General features: G+C 57.0%; 1 protein-coding gene across 6 annotated transcripts in view; it reads left to right on the top strand.

Moving 5' to 3' along the window:
• Window positions 1-16,623, top strand: part of TRAPPC9 (trafficking protein particle complex subunit 9) — a 578,288-nt gene that overhangs the window by 454,038 nt on the left and 107,627 nt on the right. For all 6 annotated transcript variants that reach the window (XM_040494495.1, XM_040494496.1, XM_040494498.1 and 3 more), the window contains one exon: window positions 5,935-6,025. In XM_040494495.1, coding sequence (XP_040350429.1) covers window positions 5,935-6,025 — 91 coding nt within the window. The remainder of the gene's footprint in view (window positions 1-5,934; window positions 6,026-16,623) is intronic.

Genomic DNA, 16,623 nt, shown 5'->3' with positions numbered 1-16,623 from the left:
ACACGTGAAAGACTGCTTTCCCTTTATCTCTTTGATTACAGTGAATCACAGAGTGCTGTGCAGGGACATGGTCATGAGCTAAGGAAGGGGGACTTGGTGTTGTCTTTATAAAGAGAAAGTAGCTCTTCACATGGTGGCTGCAAAGGGAGCGAAGGGAAATGTAACTGCTTTTTGCCACTGCCTGGCAAGTCCCTGGGCTCTAGTCCTTCATCAGACTCTGCAGGGGATGTGTTTTCCCAACAGAGAGGCTGTCTCTGGGTAGCACTGGGGCCGTGACAGCAGGGAGATGCTGACCTGAGTGGGTGGCAGGATCAGGGCCTAGGGGACCAACTCAGCAGAAGTGATTTATCCCAAGAAGGACCCCACTCTTCGTGACCACCCAGTACCTGCACAGTGGTCTGTGGTTTCACTGGGGGCTGGCATTGGCCCATTCCTGGATCATTCTCTTGGGAGGGAGGTGACCCCTCATCCTGTTTCCCATGGATCTTATTCATTTAGGGATTGGAAAAGAGGAGTCCCAGCATGGGACTGACAGGTGCCATCCCCTCTTAGAGACCCATCCCAGGTGAGAGTCTATTGCCTAAAATCTCTAAGTTCTCTAAGAAAAGCTGTTTCCTTGTGTTTCTCCCTGGTGGTGTCATGGCAGCTTGTGCTGCTCTGGCTGATTGACCGACAGGGACGGAGCAGACCAGCCATGTGCTGGCCATGGTCAGGCTTGCAGTGCTGAACGCTGGTCACAGAGGAGCCCACAGAACTGGGCCAGCGTTGCCTGGGAGTGTGTTTGTGTCTACCTCGTGCCTCCTGGAGAGGGAGGTGGGCTCCTATTAGCTGAGAAACCCAGCCACGCTCCCTGTTCGTGCCCTGTGCTGCTGAGTAATGGGCCAGGCCTCATGGCCATTCTGTCACTCACAGCAGGCAAGTTGCCAACCTCTCCGAGGCTCTGTGTCCTCACATTCCGAACTGTTGTAATAGCCACATGTGCCTGGCTGTGCTGAGGGCTCTACCGGCTATCCCACGGTGACGCTGGAGTAATCCTATCAGAGGGTCCTACTTTCCTTGCCCCGGCAGTGAGAGCTGGGGGCACCGCACACCAGTGAAAGTTAGCCTCTGATGAAAGCCACCCACTTCTACATGCTGACAGTCACGCAAATGTGCATTCACACTTTCATTCATTAGGTGACGTCAACATTTATCGAGCTATCACTGGGGCCCAGGCATCGTGCAAGACGCTGGCACTTGAACGATGAAAGACGTGCTCACGGTGCCCCCGGGGAGATAGATGTTGAGGCATCAGTGCCTGTGATCATCGGAGGACAGCCACGAACGGAGCGGCTTTGTAGCGCACCGCTGTGTTTACGATAACAAACGGGATGCGGGTGTCTGCACCTTGGCCGTGCGGTGCGAGTTAACACGTGGAGGAGGCACCCCTACCCTCATGCTGTCAGGGTGGCCCCTCCTCTGCGCCTCCCTCTCCTGTGTGGTCACTTTTTGTATTGCTTTCTTCCTGGTGAGGCCCTCGGGCCTCTGCCTCACGGATTCTCAAAGGGAGACTGTCCTGGGAGGTACAACGGTTTCTCCTTCAGCTCTGTGTTGGAGAGAGGCAGCTGGACTGTCAGGACTGTCTTGGGGGCTCTGGTTTCTTCCCATGAGAGCCCCTGGCCTGGGGGGTAATTTCTCTGTGTTCCTTTAGGCACTGCCGAGAGGGCCCAACGTCAGGGTTTCTGTGGGGTGAGGCCTGGGAGTGAGTGAGTGCTGGTCGGGAGCGGAATACCACATGGGCGTTCGTGACTCTACGCTGGTGTGTATACATTGGCCCACGAACCGAACTTTTGACATCCTGGGTCTTACGTTGTTGTCTGCTGTCTGTAATGTAACAGCTTTGAGCAGTGAGTAAGAACACAGACTGGAGTGAGACTGTCTGGGCACTAATCGTGAATGTGTGGCTTTGGGTAAGTGTCCCAACCTCCCTGTGCCTCCATTTCCTCGTGTGCAAAGTTGGCATAGTACTTAGTGGGTGACAGACTTTGAGTCAGTTTGTGTAAGGTGCTTAGACCAGGCCTCAGCCACAAAGTGATCTTGGCTATTACAGTCTGCACACTCACACCCGTGCAGATCCATAGGGTTAGGTTGGGGTCTGAACGTTTTGCCTGCCCCCCAAAAGCCCACATGCCTGAGGGATTTGGGGAATCTGAGGAGGCAGCACAGGGCAGCCGGCCCTGCCTGGCCCGTTGCCACTAGACCGTGAGCGCCAAGCGAGAAGAAGGGGCCTGGTGAGCTGTGCTCTGGCCTGGCCGTGGGCATATGCCCGCACGCCCGTCCGTGAGCAAGCACATGAGCACGCACCCCCCCCCCCCCCGCCCCGAGGCGACACTGAAGTAGTGAGGTGCCTGCCCCCTCCTAGGGAGGGTCTTTGCCCCCCTGTGTTGGCCAGGCCCTGTGTTCCCCTCTCCAGAGAAGCCCTCCACTCTTCCCTGACCGGAATCGCTTCTGTCACATTCCTCACCTGGAGAAGTAAGTTAATACGGCGTCTCCCATGTTAAAATTAGAATATTCGGATCCGTGGGGTGAGAGGAAGAAACACGATCGGTCAGTCATTATCCATGGAAATTAAACACCGTACAGTGTCCCGTTCCTTAAGACAGAGACCTTCCCGGTGAATAAATTTTTAATATTGAGCACTTCTCTTGAGAACATTCAATTTCTGGGAAGGCAGACTGCGTTGCCATTTACTCAGTGGTTGTTTGCACAGGTGATGCTCCTTGGCTCTGGGGTGGAGAAGGCCCGTTATCTTCAGCTGCTGTGAAAGCAGGTGGTCTAAGCAGCAGGCTGAACCCTCTTCCTCTGGGGGAGCCGGGTGGCCAATCACAGACAACCACAGATATTTTCTGAACCCCACTCTGGACCTAAATGCCCAGTTCTGGGGAGAACAAGTTTCTGGGATCTCAGAGTCCCATGTTGGAGACAAGTTCTCCTCCCTGTCTTAAAGTAGAGAGAACAGACCCTGGGTGGCCTTGGGCCCTCTCCCCATTCAGCCAGGGTCCCCCTCTCGGCCTGTGAGTGTGATCAGGTGCCCAGAGCCTGAGTGAGGCTCAGAGGAGTAACTGAGAGGGGCGACGCCTGCAGGAAGATGGGGGCAGAGAGGGTCCTCCGTTCTGGAGCTTGACTTGCCCGGAATAAGTCTCGGTATGAGGCTCCGACCTGTCTTGGCACGCACCCCCTCCTCCCCGTGTCAGCCTGTCACCAGCTGGGTAAGCCCCCCGGGCTCCCGAGCAGTGGGGGTGGGAGTGCTGAGTGCGGGGTCCCGTCTGGGACGCTGTGTGTCTGTCCTGGCTTGGGCAGGGGGCTGCGCCGGTCACCCCTGAGGTGCAATGCATCCTGGATGCCGGGCTTTCTGCTGTGCAGGTAATGGAGCTGAGGGGCCCTGGCTGCCGCTGGGGGGATGGAAACTGGCAGGACCCTCCCCAGGTGGCTTCCATGCCCCCACACTCTGTGCCAAGAAGTGGGCTCCCCTCACTGGGATGTGGCCTGAGGACGGAAGGACACTGAGCGGTTGTGACACACCCAGGGGCCAGGGCATCCGCGGGGTTGCTCGGGAATGCCACCCCATTGCCACGTTGAGGGAGCAGGAGGGCCAGGGGGCCTTGGGGTCGGGTGTGTGCACCAACGCTCGCTGCCTCCAAGGACTCAGTTTCCTCTTCTGTTGGAGATAAGTCCCCAGCACCACCGTGCTTGCCTTCCTAGAGGGCGGTGGGGGGGGCGGGGGGGAGAGAGAGAGCTGTCCCCATGAGCTTGCTGACTCCAAGGCCTCCGAGACATGGGAGCTCACAGTGCTTGGCGCTGTGGGGTTGGCCGCGCACCAGGCACGACGTCGTCAGGGCCCGGGGAGGGGTCTGCGTGGACGGGACATTTATGGCGTGCTCACCGTGGCCCGGACTGCAGTTCCATTTATTCCTCAGGACAGTCCTGTGAAGTTTGTGGGCTGTTACGCCCATTCACAGGTGAGGAAATAGACCCAGGAACGTAGGTAGACTGACCAGTGCGTGTCAGTGGTCGTGCCAGGACTCACAGCCAGGTTGAGGGTATCCAGAACCCACCATTCTAGGGACAGAGGGGGCAGGTGCCGTTGGCTCGGGCCGCAGTGCCCCGTGTTTTCCCACATCTGTTGGGGAGCTCAGCTTGGCCGAAAGGAGCCTGCTTTCACGCCTGCCCAGCTGATGTCCGGGCTGGTGTGGTGGGGGCAAGCAGCACGGGTTCCCTGGAGTTTGGGGCCGAGCGTCTGCAGAGGGCACTGGCTAGAGGCAGGCACTGGGCTCAGGGTAGGGAAGTTTCCGGGTCTTGCAGCCTCTGGGCTGCGTGTTGAGGGCTGTGGGCTCCTGTACCACCTGTCGAGGACGTGTAACCATCTTGAGTTTGTTTATTCATCAGACAGAATCCACCGACCAACTCTAGGGCCTTGTGTAGGTCCCAGGACGAGGGCTGGGCCCTCATGCAGCTGCTGGGCTGGTGTCTAGGCTGAGCACTGGAGAGTGGGCACATCTGGGGCGGGCTGCTACGGGGAGGCCGGAGTGCCTTCAGAGCAGGGACGGGGCTCAGGGAGGGCTTGAGAGTTGAGGGAGGAGGGCAGGGAGAAGCACTTCTAGGAACACAGCATGGCTGCGGGAAGCATGGAGTCCAGAGAGAGCACACGGTGTTTTGGAAGAAGTCCTAAATAGCCGAAGAAGGACTTAGGGGCGGAGTGGGAGGCAGGGATCCCGGCGTCACTGCACCATTCGGCCTACTCTCCCTGCGGAGTCCTGTTGCCGTGCGCGCTCAGCCCTGCCCTCTCGAGCTTTCCTGGGTGCCTGGCTGGTGTGTCCTCACTGCTCTCAGTGTCCCTGCACCCAGACGTTCCCATCCAGATGATCACGTGGCCCCCGTGTGCCAGGCCCTTCGGCAGGAAGGACTGGGAGCTCTAGTCTCTGTTCCTCGGGGCCCTGGTGCCTCTGTGCCTCCCCCTGGGCCCTGATCTGCCCTGCCTGCGTGGCTTCGTCCCCACACAGCTGCCCTCCGTCTTGCTGGGCACGGCCCCCTGTCCCTGTGCTGTCATCTCCACCCAGATGTAAGCCTCCCAGGTTCGAGCTCCTGAGTTATTTCGGCATCCTCCATGCATGTCCACCCATGGTTTGGATTAGAGCCACGATGTGTTTCCTGGGTGCAGTTAACTTGCTAAAAGCAGAAAGAAGAGGGTTTTCTTTTCACTTCCCTAATCAGGGAAGAGTGTCAGGAACTGAATTCTTCCCTTTTGGTTGCAACTTACATTCTGTGGCTTAAATTCACGTAGGAAAAGGGAAAGAGGTTTGCGGGTCTGTGTCTGAGCGCCACGTTGGCTGTTGAATATTAGCGCCCAGGAGACATCTGTTTTCTGCCTTCCTAAACCTAATTTCTTCATCCGCTGGTACTTGCTGAGAAACCTTGACTTCCTCAGTTACGAACTGGCCTAAGTGAGCCATTTGTAATATGTGTGATTACATCAAGACGTGTAGCACGACAGACAGGAAACCAGCATGAAGCCAACACGTGTCCAGAAACACATCGGGTTACATTGAACAATGAGCCATGGTTTGCCTCATTAAGGAAAAACGACTTCCGTTTTCCTTATTTCCGCCAGCGAGAATAGCTGTTGGATCAGAATGATCCCGATGGATTCCCTTCTTTACACGGCAGAGGCTTTACTTGACGTAGGTTGAAGGGACAGAGGCACTCGCCATGTTTATATGCCTGTTTTCCACCCGCAGGTCACGTCTCAGTGGTTGGTTGGGCCATCACTGGTGAACAAGGGGGGACCTGGATCTGCTGTGGGAGGGTTCCCGTGTGGGAGTCTGTAGAAATTTCCAGAACTCCTCCTCCTGTCCCTGGGGCTCGGCGGGAACAGGTTTTTCCTTGACTGGCTCTCACCCGTCTCTGAAGCGCACCGGCGAGGCGAGCGTGGAAGGGCTCCTGAGCCAGCTTGTCCTGGAGCATCTGCAGCTGGCCCCGCTGCAGTGGGGTGAGTACCTGCCGGTCCCCGCCGGGTGAGCGCGGCCCTCCCCGCGCCCGCATCTGCTCCTGCGCGCGGCTGCGTGGGCCAGCTGGCCACGGCGAGGGTGCGTCTTCAGACGTGTCCCGTCAGCACGGACCCGTGAAAGGGTCAGCGCCCTCCGGATACGCGTGTGGCGGTGGACGTCGAGACCCCGTGTGGTCCTAGCCGCTGCGGAGTCCGACCTCCTCCGTGGCGGCACTTGGCCTCGTGTGCGTGGCCGCGTCCCCCCTCCGCGTTTGGGTCTTGAGTGATTGGCGTGGCGGACGCGAGCAGGTGTGCAGCCTCCTTGCTCTGACAGCTTCACACGGGGTCAGCCCGGAAGGGTGCCTGTGTGGTCAACACCCTGACTGGGTCCCCGGCCCGTGAGTTCACCTGGAGCAATCTTTCCAAATGTCTGCTTCCTGTTGCACCAGAAGCCGTTTCCCTGGCCTGGGTCTTCCCAAATAGGAGTCAAAACTGCTTTGTTGAGAAACAAGCTAAGTGTCTTTTTGTTGAAGTGCGAGGCTTCATTATTTTCTGGAAACAGTTTCATTATATAATCTATTTTAGGTCAGATGCGAGCAAGCAGTTTGTGTGTTTTTTTGTTTTTTTTTTATACCCCAGATATTGTTGTAATTAGTGTCAAGTCTTTTCTCTGGTTAATTAAAGTATGATCTCCTCCTTTTGCCTGCTAGAAACACATGGGAATTGTCCCAGGGGCTTGAAGAGAAAAACCTTTCTCCTGGCCTTCCCTTCCTCCCCCATCAGTTTGCGAGACCCCCCACATACTGCGGCGGGGGGGTTCTCCTCGCTGCCCGGCTCCCTGCTCCCACAGATGAAGGCCGGCGGGAGTCCGTGAGCTGCTGACGTGACAGCAGTGAATGGATGGCCTTTTACACCCAAGGGGCTCCTTCGTGCGTCCAGCCTGAGTGGAAGGAAGGGGGTGTTTCTGCAGAGAATCAGTGTTTGCACCATGGGGGGCTTCCCTCAGCCCACTTTTCCAGGTTGGAATGTCTGATCTCTTGCTTACCTGGACACAGCCAGCTGTTTCCACCAGGTGTGGATAGCTGAGCAGGCTCAGACACCCAGACCACCCTGCCTCCAGGGCTTGGGTTTCATCCACAGTGGACAGGGTCTTCCTCCCTGGCCGCTGCGCGTGCCAGTGCCCCCCCTTCCATAACCCCGCAGGTTATACCCCCTTCCTCATGGCAGGCAGGCCTGGGGTCTGCCCCGCCCCCGCCCCATGACTGGGCCCCCCTCCAACCTGAGGGGGTCCAGATTGTGCTGCACAGGTGGCCTAGCCCGGCCGGGCCCTCACTCACCTGCCCGAACGCTGGCCGGCTTGGCCTGTGCCGGCAGGGTCCTCTCTCTGACTTAGAGCAGGCTCAGGTGGGCCACCCAACATCCAGCCTGTTACTTTCACCACTCTGCACGTGTGTATAACATATCAGGCGAGGTACAAGGACCCACATGGTCACTTCTGGTACCCTCGCGTGCTGCACGTGTCCTTCCCTAAACGAGGACGCTGCGGCTCGGCCACGTCAGCCGTCTTGTCCGGCACCGCCCCACTGAGGGGTGACTGATCCACATTCAAAGGCAGACGCCCTCAACTGGAATCTGGACCTTTCCACCAGATGACTCGATAAAAAGAATATATTCTCACTGCGGAAAGCCAGGCAAAATCAGAAACGTGGTCAGAAAAAAATGACCCTCTTCCCAGCTTCCAAAACAACCTCTATTTCATTGAACTTTTGTGTATTTCTAAGCCTTTTTGCTATCCCCAAATTTAAATTCTGTTTATAGAGATGCCCAGACTGTGTCTGTATATTGCGTCTTTTTTTTTCTTTTTTTTTTTTTTACTTGACGAAACGTATCTCCTGTATCACAGGCCTGTCGAATGCTCGCTGTTAAAGGCCTAGTGGTAACCTCATCAGACGGATGCGAGGTCACGTAGTGCTTGGTCTGTTGTTGGATGTTTGGGTTGTTTTGAGATGTTCATGTTTCTGCAGGTTGCATGCAGCGGCTTGCACATAGAGCTTTTCCGTGTTTGGGGGTCAGTCCCTCTGCAAGGAATCTCTGAAGTCGTTACTGTTTCATGGGGCAGTTGGAGAGCACAAACGTGTCGGCATCTGTGTGTGATGGTGGCATCACCTGGCGTGGACGGGCACGCTGTTGGCACCAGGCTGCCATGCATCTTGGCCTCCGCTCTGCTGCTTCCTCGTGTGTGACGTCCTCGTGCAAGTGGACGAATCCTCTGAACCTCGGTCTCTTACGGAGGCCCCGACGGCAGCAGGTCCTTAGTGAGGGTTTATGGAGATGTCCGTGATCCCAGTGAGGTCGCGCTTCTCTGCCTCTGAGGCGGGTGGGGGACCGCGGAATTGCTGGCTGCCTGTTGGTCATGGGGAGGAGGAAGCTGGGGTTCTGGGGTGCATCCAGAGGCAGGGCGGGGCTAGGGCGGGACCCCAGGTCAGCATCACTGGGCTGCAGCTTCCCAGGTGCTCCCGTCTCTGGCTGGAAACTGCCCTGCCCGCCAGGCGGGAGGACAGGGCGGGTGGCAGAGCCCAGGGTCCCCTGACTGCCCTGAGGGCCGTTTCCCTTCTGGTCCGTAGGTGCCGGGTGTGGTGACAAATGAGGCCAAGCGGTCTGCCACACTGATTTCAGTGTCCCGTTACTGTGCCCCCTGCCACCTCCCTCAGCTGATGACACTTTCTGTAGCTTCCTAGGTATATCAGGGATGGTCTGTGCTTTCATTGACAGCCGGGAGTACAGGTTAGGTGCTGGCTACGTTAGGCAGTGGATATTTTGAGCACACATCTTCTGAGTCATCATCAAGCCAGCCCCACCATGCGCTCCGGCCCCGACCCGAGCTATGATGTGCCGGCTGCGCGCACGGGTGTGAGAGTCACAGGTCTGGGGACCAGCAGACATGTGACACTGGTGTCCTGCCTCAGGGAACAACGCCCTCACCTTTGGAGAGCGCGACACGGGGTCCACACTTTCCGTGCGGTTTGTCCAACCTGTGTGAGTCTGCGAGGCCTTACTCACTGTTCTCCTCTTACAGGGTAGGAGGTGCTCAGGGATTTCTGTCACCTAAGGTTATGGGGAAAACCTAGATTGTTGGATCGAGGGATTTGTACGTTCACTCAGTGGATAGCTGTCTACTTGACCATCCAGTCTATAGCAAGCACTGTCCCAGGTGCCAGGGACCCAGATAGAAGTTCCACTTCATCCCTGCCTTCAGGACACTCCTGGTCTGATGTGGGTGGACCCAGGTGGCTTAACAGACCATCCACACACAGCCTGGCATCCTGGATGCAGAGGCCAGAGGCAGCTCGGGAACCAGACTCCTGCAGCCACCTTGTTCCAGAGGGGCCAGCCCTGCATTTGGGGACAAGGCACAGAACCACCTGCAGGCCTGTCGCGTCTGAACATTGATCCTCCTACCTCCGTGGCACCCGCTGCATTCGGCAACCCTGTTCAGGAATCTGGATCTGGGGTCCAGGAAGCCAGGCTGTCCTTGCCTCGAGGCGGGGCTGCATCATGGGGACACTTCGGCAGAGTGTCTTTTTGGCACATGTGTCATGTGGAGGCCTTGTGGAGCTCAGTTTGTCTCCGACCTGAGAGTCGTGCGCAATGGCTGTGGTGAGTCAGCAAGTGATGTCGTGTCTCAGACGCCTCGAGAGGGCACGTGGAGAGGCAGGTTCCAGCCAGCCATCCGGCAGGACAGGCGACAGCCACACATGGCCGCAGGTGGCCCAGGCCTCCCTGGAGGCCCAGCCTGCCTGCTGACCCCTGCCTCTTTCCCAGGGAACTTGGCAATGGCACAGGGCTGTGGATTTCTCCAAGCATCTGTGCCCGGGAGAGAGTGTTAGTACACAGGCCCACCGGTGAGGCAGGCTTTGTGGGGCCAGGCACCTCTGTGAGACCCGTCTTCCCACCTGTTCCCCCGCCCCCCTCCACCCCAATCTTCTCCTTGGTCCCAGGCATACTAGTTGTAAAATAATGTTTGGGAGCACTGCTTTCTTGTGATGATGTCCCCCCAAAGAGTAACTTTGTGGAGAGCTTACCGCAGCACGTCAGGAACAGTTCGTGGTCGCTTTCTCTGTCCCCTCACTCACTCTCCGTAATCACCCACTGAGATTGGCGTCGTTATGTATCTTCCGGGAGAAGCTGGTGAGTGAAAAGACCATATAATTTGTCCCCAAAGTTGCTACTTCCGCATCTGATCTGCTCCCTGTGATCCAGGGTTCTCTGCAGACCTGTGGTGCTTTCTTACATGCCCTGTGCTGCCCCCAGTCACCCGGCCGTCCACCCAGCAAATGGCTACTGAACCCCTTCCAGGTGCCCGTCTGGGCCATGCGCAGGGGGGCTGCCTTGGGCCCCCCAGCCGTCAGCTGCCTGCCGCTTTCTTTAAGAGCCACCTTCCTTCTGGAAGAAGATTTCTGCAGTAAGTCTCTGCCCATGGGAGGATGGGCCACGGGGCCATGCCTTTCAACTTTTGACTCCCAATCTGGGAAATCAAGGTTCATGTCTCTGCAGTGTGGTGTATGGGTCTCCCCGGTGCCCTGTGGCCCCTTGGGCCAGGACAGGCCATCCAAGAGGAGATGAGAGGTCCAGTGCACGTGCTACACACCGTGCCCCTGCTCCACAGGTGCTGAGAAAGGACAGGTGTGTGTGCGGCTGTCAAGCTCTGAGAAGAAAGGAGATCTCCAGGTCTGAGATCTCCAGGGTGCCAGGCGACAGGTTTCCAGTCCCTGATGGGCAAAGAGTTGGGAGACCTCCCTGCCCAGCACAAGTGGGCCAGGCACCCTGGTTATGACAGACCCGAGCCACCAAGCCAAGAAATGTCCCAGCTCTCAAACTTGTACCAGCGAAATCAGCACCACTACCTGTGTGGAGAATGCCCTGGGGTGGACGTCTGCTGGCGCTGAACGTGCCCCAAGCCACACAGTCCCCACGACAACCCTGAGAGATTGGAAAGACCACCCTCGTTTTATAGAAAGCTCACGTCCCCATCCCTGGCGTGCATGCGGGTGGCAGAGTGAGGAGTGATTCCAGGCCTGTGCCCCTGCCTCAAAGGGAGAGACTCTGATCGGAAGCTTCCTGCTAAGCTCCCGTCTAAGTGTAACCCCTTCGAGGCCACACACTCCGCATTTGGTCTGTTGCTTTTGCAAAAATAAACAGGCACAAACGAGCTTCAGAATTGGGGAGGTGCAGCAAGCTGTGTGTGGAGTCTCTGTCCTGCCCCGTCCCCCTCCCCGGCCCCCCCCCCCCCCCGGAGCCGTCCCATCCCACAGGCCGAGCTGTGCCAGAGCCTGCTGCATTTTCCTCCCCCAGGGGAGCCCGTGAGGGAGTCCTGCCACTTGTCTTCCTCACTTACCGACAGGTCCTGGGTACCCTCCCCTGGCCGCCCACACGGAGCGGCCACATTCTTCTGTCCGTACTCCGCCTTCTGACCAGCCCTTAGGTGGTTCCTGGTCGTTCGCTCTCCTGAACATTGTCGGAACAAGTAAGCGTGCCAGTCCTCACATGAGCGAGACAAGCTGGAAGTCGCTTATTTTAAATTTAGCAAGCTCTTTAAAAATATCTTCTGTTTCTGTGTCATGCTTAGAAAGACTTCCCTCCTCTAGATTATATGCATATTTTAAATTCTCATGCTTCATGGGCTCATCCACTGCAACACTGAGATCTCCTCTTGATCTGGAATTTATTAAGGTGTGAGGAACGAGGCATGGAGCCTCTCTTCCCAGAAAACTGTTTAATTGTCTCCAAGTCACTTAATGGTAAACTTTCTCCACTAATAAGCAGTGTCATTTTTCTCGTGTGTAGGAACATTTTTGGACTCTCTTCCATGGATCTTTTTCCACCCATGAGGCAGAACCACCCTCGTAACTATTATGGGTTGATAGTATATTTTAATATTTGCTTGGGTATTTGCTTCCATGTCATTTTCTTGCCTCTCTTTCTCATCTTTATTTAAAACTGTGATAAAAACACATAAATATGCCATCTGGGCCATTTTAAAGTGTACAATTCGAGGCTTAACTGCATTCGTACTATCGTGCACCAGACCATTTACTTGCAAAGTCGGAACCCTGTGCCTGTGGAACACCTTTCATGTTTTTACGGAGCTTCAGAAGGAGCTCGCTTTTTAAACATTGAACTTCTGTTGGTATTCAACTGCCTTTTCACCTGAGGTCATTTTCTCAGTTTGGTTTCTTTTATATAATTTTTCTTCCTCCTCTTTTTCTTGATTCAGCCGGCTAACCGATGATCTCCTCCCCATCCGTTCTCCCTTCTCTAAGTCAGTCCCTGCCGTTCCCGTCCTCACACTGCTGCTTCGTGTGGGCTCACTCTGTTAGTTTTTCCTCACTTATGGAGCCAGCTGTTGAGTCCATTTATTTAAAATGTCCTATTAGTAGTGCAATGATTTTAAGGCTATGAATTTTCCTACAATTACCCCATTACCTGTGTCCTGATAGTTGACATGTCCACGTTTGATATGGTTCAGGCATTGTGCAATTTTAGTTTGTTTCCTCTTTGTCCGCAGGGTCCTTGAAAACATAGGTGTTCTGTTTCCTGAACTTGTGCTGACTTTGTAATGTGAGGGAATTGTGACCATCCTAGTGCTGTTTTCACCTCTGAGAGTTTACTGAGGTTTCTTTGTGCTTCATTCATTGTGAACACACCACAGACGATGAAAAGGAAAGCATGTTCCTGGTTTTAAATATACTGTTTTGCAACACGTATCCATTCAATTCCCTCATTAATTGCGTTGCTTAGGTCTTTAGGACGCTCACTTTGAACCGCCACAGACTTTGAGAGGTGTCTTACAGCCGCTGCTACTGTGGGCCCTCTTCACCCTGAGGGGACTTCTGTCTACGGGTGCGGTGGCCCTGGGTCCGCAGGACGAGTGTGGGTGATCTGTGGTGCATAGATATCCTCCTTGTCCTCATTGTGCTGCGCCCTGTATCCCTTGAAGTGCCCTTCTTTGTCCGTTTCAGTGCTTGTTGTTCCGTCTGATACGATTACTCTTGTCCCCGCCTACTTTTAGTTGGGCTGGGATGCCTTTGCCTGTCATTCTATTTTAAACATTGAAGATGTCCTTTTCTCTTCCCGCATGTGGTTCTCTTAGATGAAGCAAGGAGTTGGATTTTGGTTTGCAATCCAACTTTAAAGTGTTTTCCAGGGGCGCCTGGGCGGCTCAGTCCGTTGAGCATCCAACTTCGACTCAGGTCACGATCTCGTGGTTTGTGATTTTGAGCCCCGCGTCAGGCTCTGTGCTGACAGCTCGGAGCCTGGAGCCTGCTTCGGATTCTGTGTCTCCCCCTCTCTCTGCCCCTCCCCTGCTCACACTTTGTCTCTCAAAATGCTCACACTCTGTCTCTCTTTCTCAAAAATAAATAAATACTTAAGAAAATAAAAAGTGCCCCTCTCCCTTGGCACTGAGAAACTGGCTGCAAGTACCTGCTGTAGCCCCTCCCCCACAGGATCTCGGCCTCTCAGCAAAGGGGCCCTGCCCTGCGGACACCCCAGCTTATGCTCCGGACCCTGGCCAGGCTGCCCTTTATGTGGGCGCCCTCTTCCCCCCCGCTTGGGCCCTGGTGTCCTGCGTGGGGCCGCTCTGTCATGCAGATGCCCCCAACAACCACCCTCCCTGGGGCCTCGGGACTCGGCTTATGCAGGAAGGGGGCCGGGCTCTGCCAGGCTGCCTGTGATGTGAGGTGAGGCCCCCGCCCCTGCCATTGCCTTTCCTGGCTGGTCAGTCGTGCTCATTCATTCTTCCGGGCCTGCGTGAGGCGTATACTCTTCTCCAACACCCCTTTCCCTGGGCTCCACTCTTCCCCCAGCCCCGGAGCTCTCCCGGTTCTCCTGGGGGTATCCGTGCCTGTCACAGGCTCTCTGGGAGCTCCAAGTTACGTCTGCATCCCCACACCCCGGCCTGCTCCTTACCTGGCATGGAGTGGGCACAGAGCTGCTGCTTGAGTGACTGGTAAGTAGTGAGCCTTGAGCGAATACTCGGTGAGTGAGTGCGGGAGAGAAATAGTCCCTTTCCTCGAGGAGTTCATGGACCCGTTGGGGAGGAAGGCTGTGTTCCCAGCAGACATAACGACCTGACTTCATGGAGGAGAGCCTCTCTAGGCATCTGTGAGGGTGCCTGCGGCTCTGGGCCCTGAGAGCAGCCTTCCGCCAGACCCCACGGGGACGGCGTCCGTGGTGACGACTGCTCCTCTGCTCCTGCCACCTGACCACATGGAACCCAGAGACCTGAGCCGGCTGCTTTGAACTGGTGCTAATTCGTGTAGATGTAAGTCAGGCCCATGGTTCCAGGGTCACAGGACCTGCCAGGCAGAGGTCACATACGACACGTGTTCCCTGCGGCCTCACGCCGCCCTCCTGGGCCTGATGATACTTTCCGTGTCCTGGGATGCTGGTGGCCGCCTGCCCTCCCCTGGCACATGGACACAGCACTTGGCTGAGGCATAAGTCACCTTCGTCACCAGTGGCTGGGGCAGGACTCTCGGGGGTGGGGTAAATGACCTGCCTCCACCCAGGTCAGAGGCCATGAGCGATGGTTATACTGGACTTGCCATCTGCTGAGGCTTTTCCTCCAGGACCAGTGCCCTGGCAGCAGGGGTCTGTCTGGGGCTGTGGCCATGCAGTTCCCCATGGGTGCAGGTGCTCTCGGCTCTCCCTCCCGCCCTGCATGACGCGCCTGCTACCCCTCAGGCAGAGTACCTCTCCTCCTGCAGGTGGGGACCAGCAGCTGTGCGGTCACCAGCCGGGAAGTCACAGAGCTGGCATTGGGATCGGTGTCTGTCTGGGGCCAACCATGGGGCTTATGCTCTGTCACACTGCCTGGGTGTTCACTGTACCTTCAGGAAGACTGTATTTCAAGAAATTTCGAGACCTGCTGTCCCAGGAGGTGGACATTTCAGTCTTTCTCTCATCTTCCATTGTTTCTTCACATGATAGTAAATTTTAGCCCCTGGTGCTTCTGCACTGCATGAACCTTTCTCTCTGGATTCTGCAGGCCTTTCCCAGTCCCTGAATGCGGGGCTTGGGGGAGAACATATGTTCTTGCTGGAGCTCAGTGTAGTTGAACGGGGTGTCCGGATGCGGACCAGCCAGGACTTACCGTACCCGTCAGTGAGGTCCCGCTTTCTTGGATGCCTCGTCCGAGGACAACACGGGAAAGGTCCTCGGGCACCGGCCGGGTGGATGTCCGGGTGGACAGGCCGGGGCACTAAGGGCTTCTGGTAGAGGAGGTCATGCAGGAGAGGAAGGAGTCCTCTGACCACGTTTCCCCCATCCTCCGGGCTGCCGGGAGCCCTGGCTGTTAAACAGGGCCTTGCTGGGAACCGGGCCTTGGTTATCCTGCTGAATGCGGGCTGGGGCTGCGGCAGCCTGGGGGCTCACCTGGTGAAGACCGTCCCCGTTGCTGCTGTGCTGGGGCCTCCGCGCGAGGCTGGCCGCTCCCCGCAGCCCAGACCTGTCTCACCCATCGGCTGTCCATCACAAAGGCCTCTCCACCGGCTGCCCGCCTCGCCCGCTGCCTCCTGCCCCTTTCCCTCCTCCTCCAGTCACCGCGTCCCTGCTGCTGCCGGAGGATGTCCTGATGGTGGTGGTTCTTCCCCGTCCAGGTCCTGTCAGCCCCTGCATTTGAGATGCACCCCCTCCCCTCTCCTGCCCCTCACCCCTGGGCTTCGTCTGGTCACGCGGGGCGTCTCGCAGGCTGCTGCCATCCAGGGGTGCCGTGGGAGCCCTGAGGAGGGAGGAGCCTCTGCCAGAGGGTCACTTGCACGTTTGCCCGGTGGCCCATCAGCAGCCTTGCCGGCCTCTCCTTGTCCCTAGCCCTCAGATCCTCCAGGACTCAGGTCCCCTTGGGGAGGTTCCCGGTGCGGCCCAGCCCCCATCACGTCACCCCCGCCCTGGGTGTCCTCCGCAGGGACGCGGCAAGTGTGGGCCTGTGTGTGAACACGCGATGCTCGCGTGTAGGCCGTGCCAGCTCTGTGCCCTTGGGCTGGTGGTGTCCTTCACGTCTTAAGTCACTTCACCCAGGCCTCCCCCTCTAGTGTGGACACTCTTCAAGTGTAGACGCAGGCTCTGCCTCTCTAGTTTCTTGCTTCACTGGAGAAGATGCCTGATACCGGTGCCCATGTCTTCGGTCCCTGAGGATGAGCTCACAAAGTGCTCCCACATCCGTTCACATCAGAGCCTTGGACTCGGTCACAGAGTTACAGACGAGAGCCCTGGGCGAGGCGACCCGCCCAAGGTCTCCTGGCCAGGAAATCAACTGCAGGCCTCCGAGTCCCTCCGCTGTGCCCCCAGGCTGCCTGCTTCCCAAGACCTGGTGCCTGGGCCCGAGGCCCGGTGAGGGCTGCGGGTGGGTACTGCACGGCTTCCACCGGAAGGGAACAAGGACGCCTGGTGAGATGGGGACACGGTGGGTGCCCACATGCATTGAGAAGTGCAGGTGAGCGGTAGGACGCTGGGGCCGTGTCCTTGCTAAGCCACCGGCAGCAAGGCCCGCAGCAGCCAGCTCCTCCTGGACGGTGGCCCCACTCCCTCACCTCTGCCTCCGC

Source organism: Herpailurus yagouaroundi, unplaced genomic scaffold (assembly GCF_014898765.1).
Source record: "Herpailurus yagouaroundi ecotype Mexico unplaced genomic scaffold, PumYag 186, whole genome shotgun sequence".
In the NCBI taxonomy this organism is placed as follows: domain Eukaryota; kingdom Metazoa; phylum Chordata; class Mammalia; order Carnivora; family Felidae; genus Herpailurus; species Herpailurus yagouaroundi.
The sequence above is the reverse complement of the archived record's forward strand: the minus strand, read 5'-3'. Positions and strand labels throughout refer to the sequence as shown.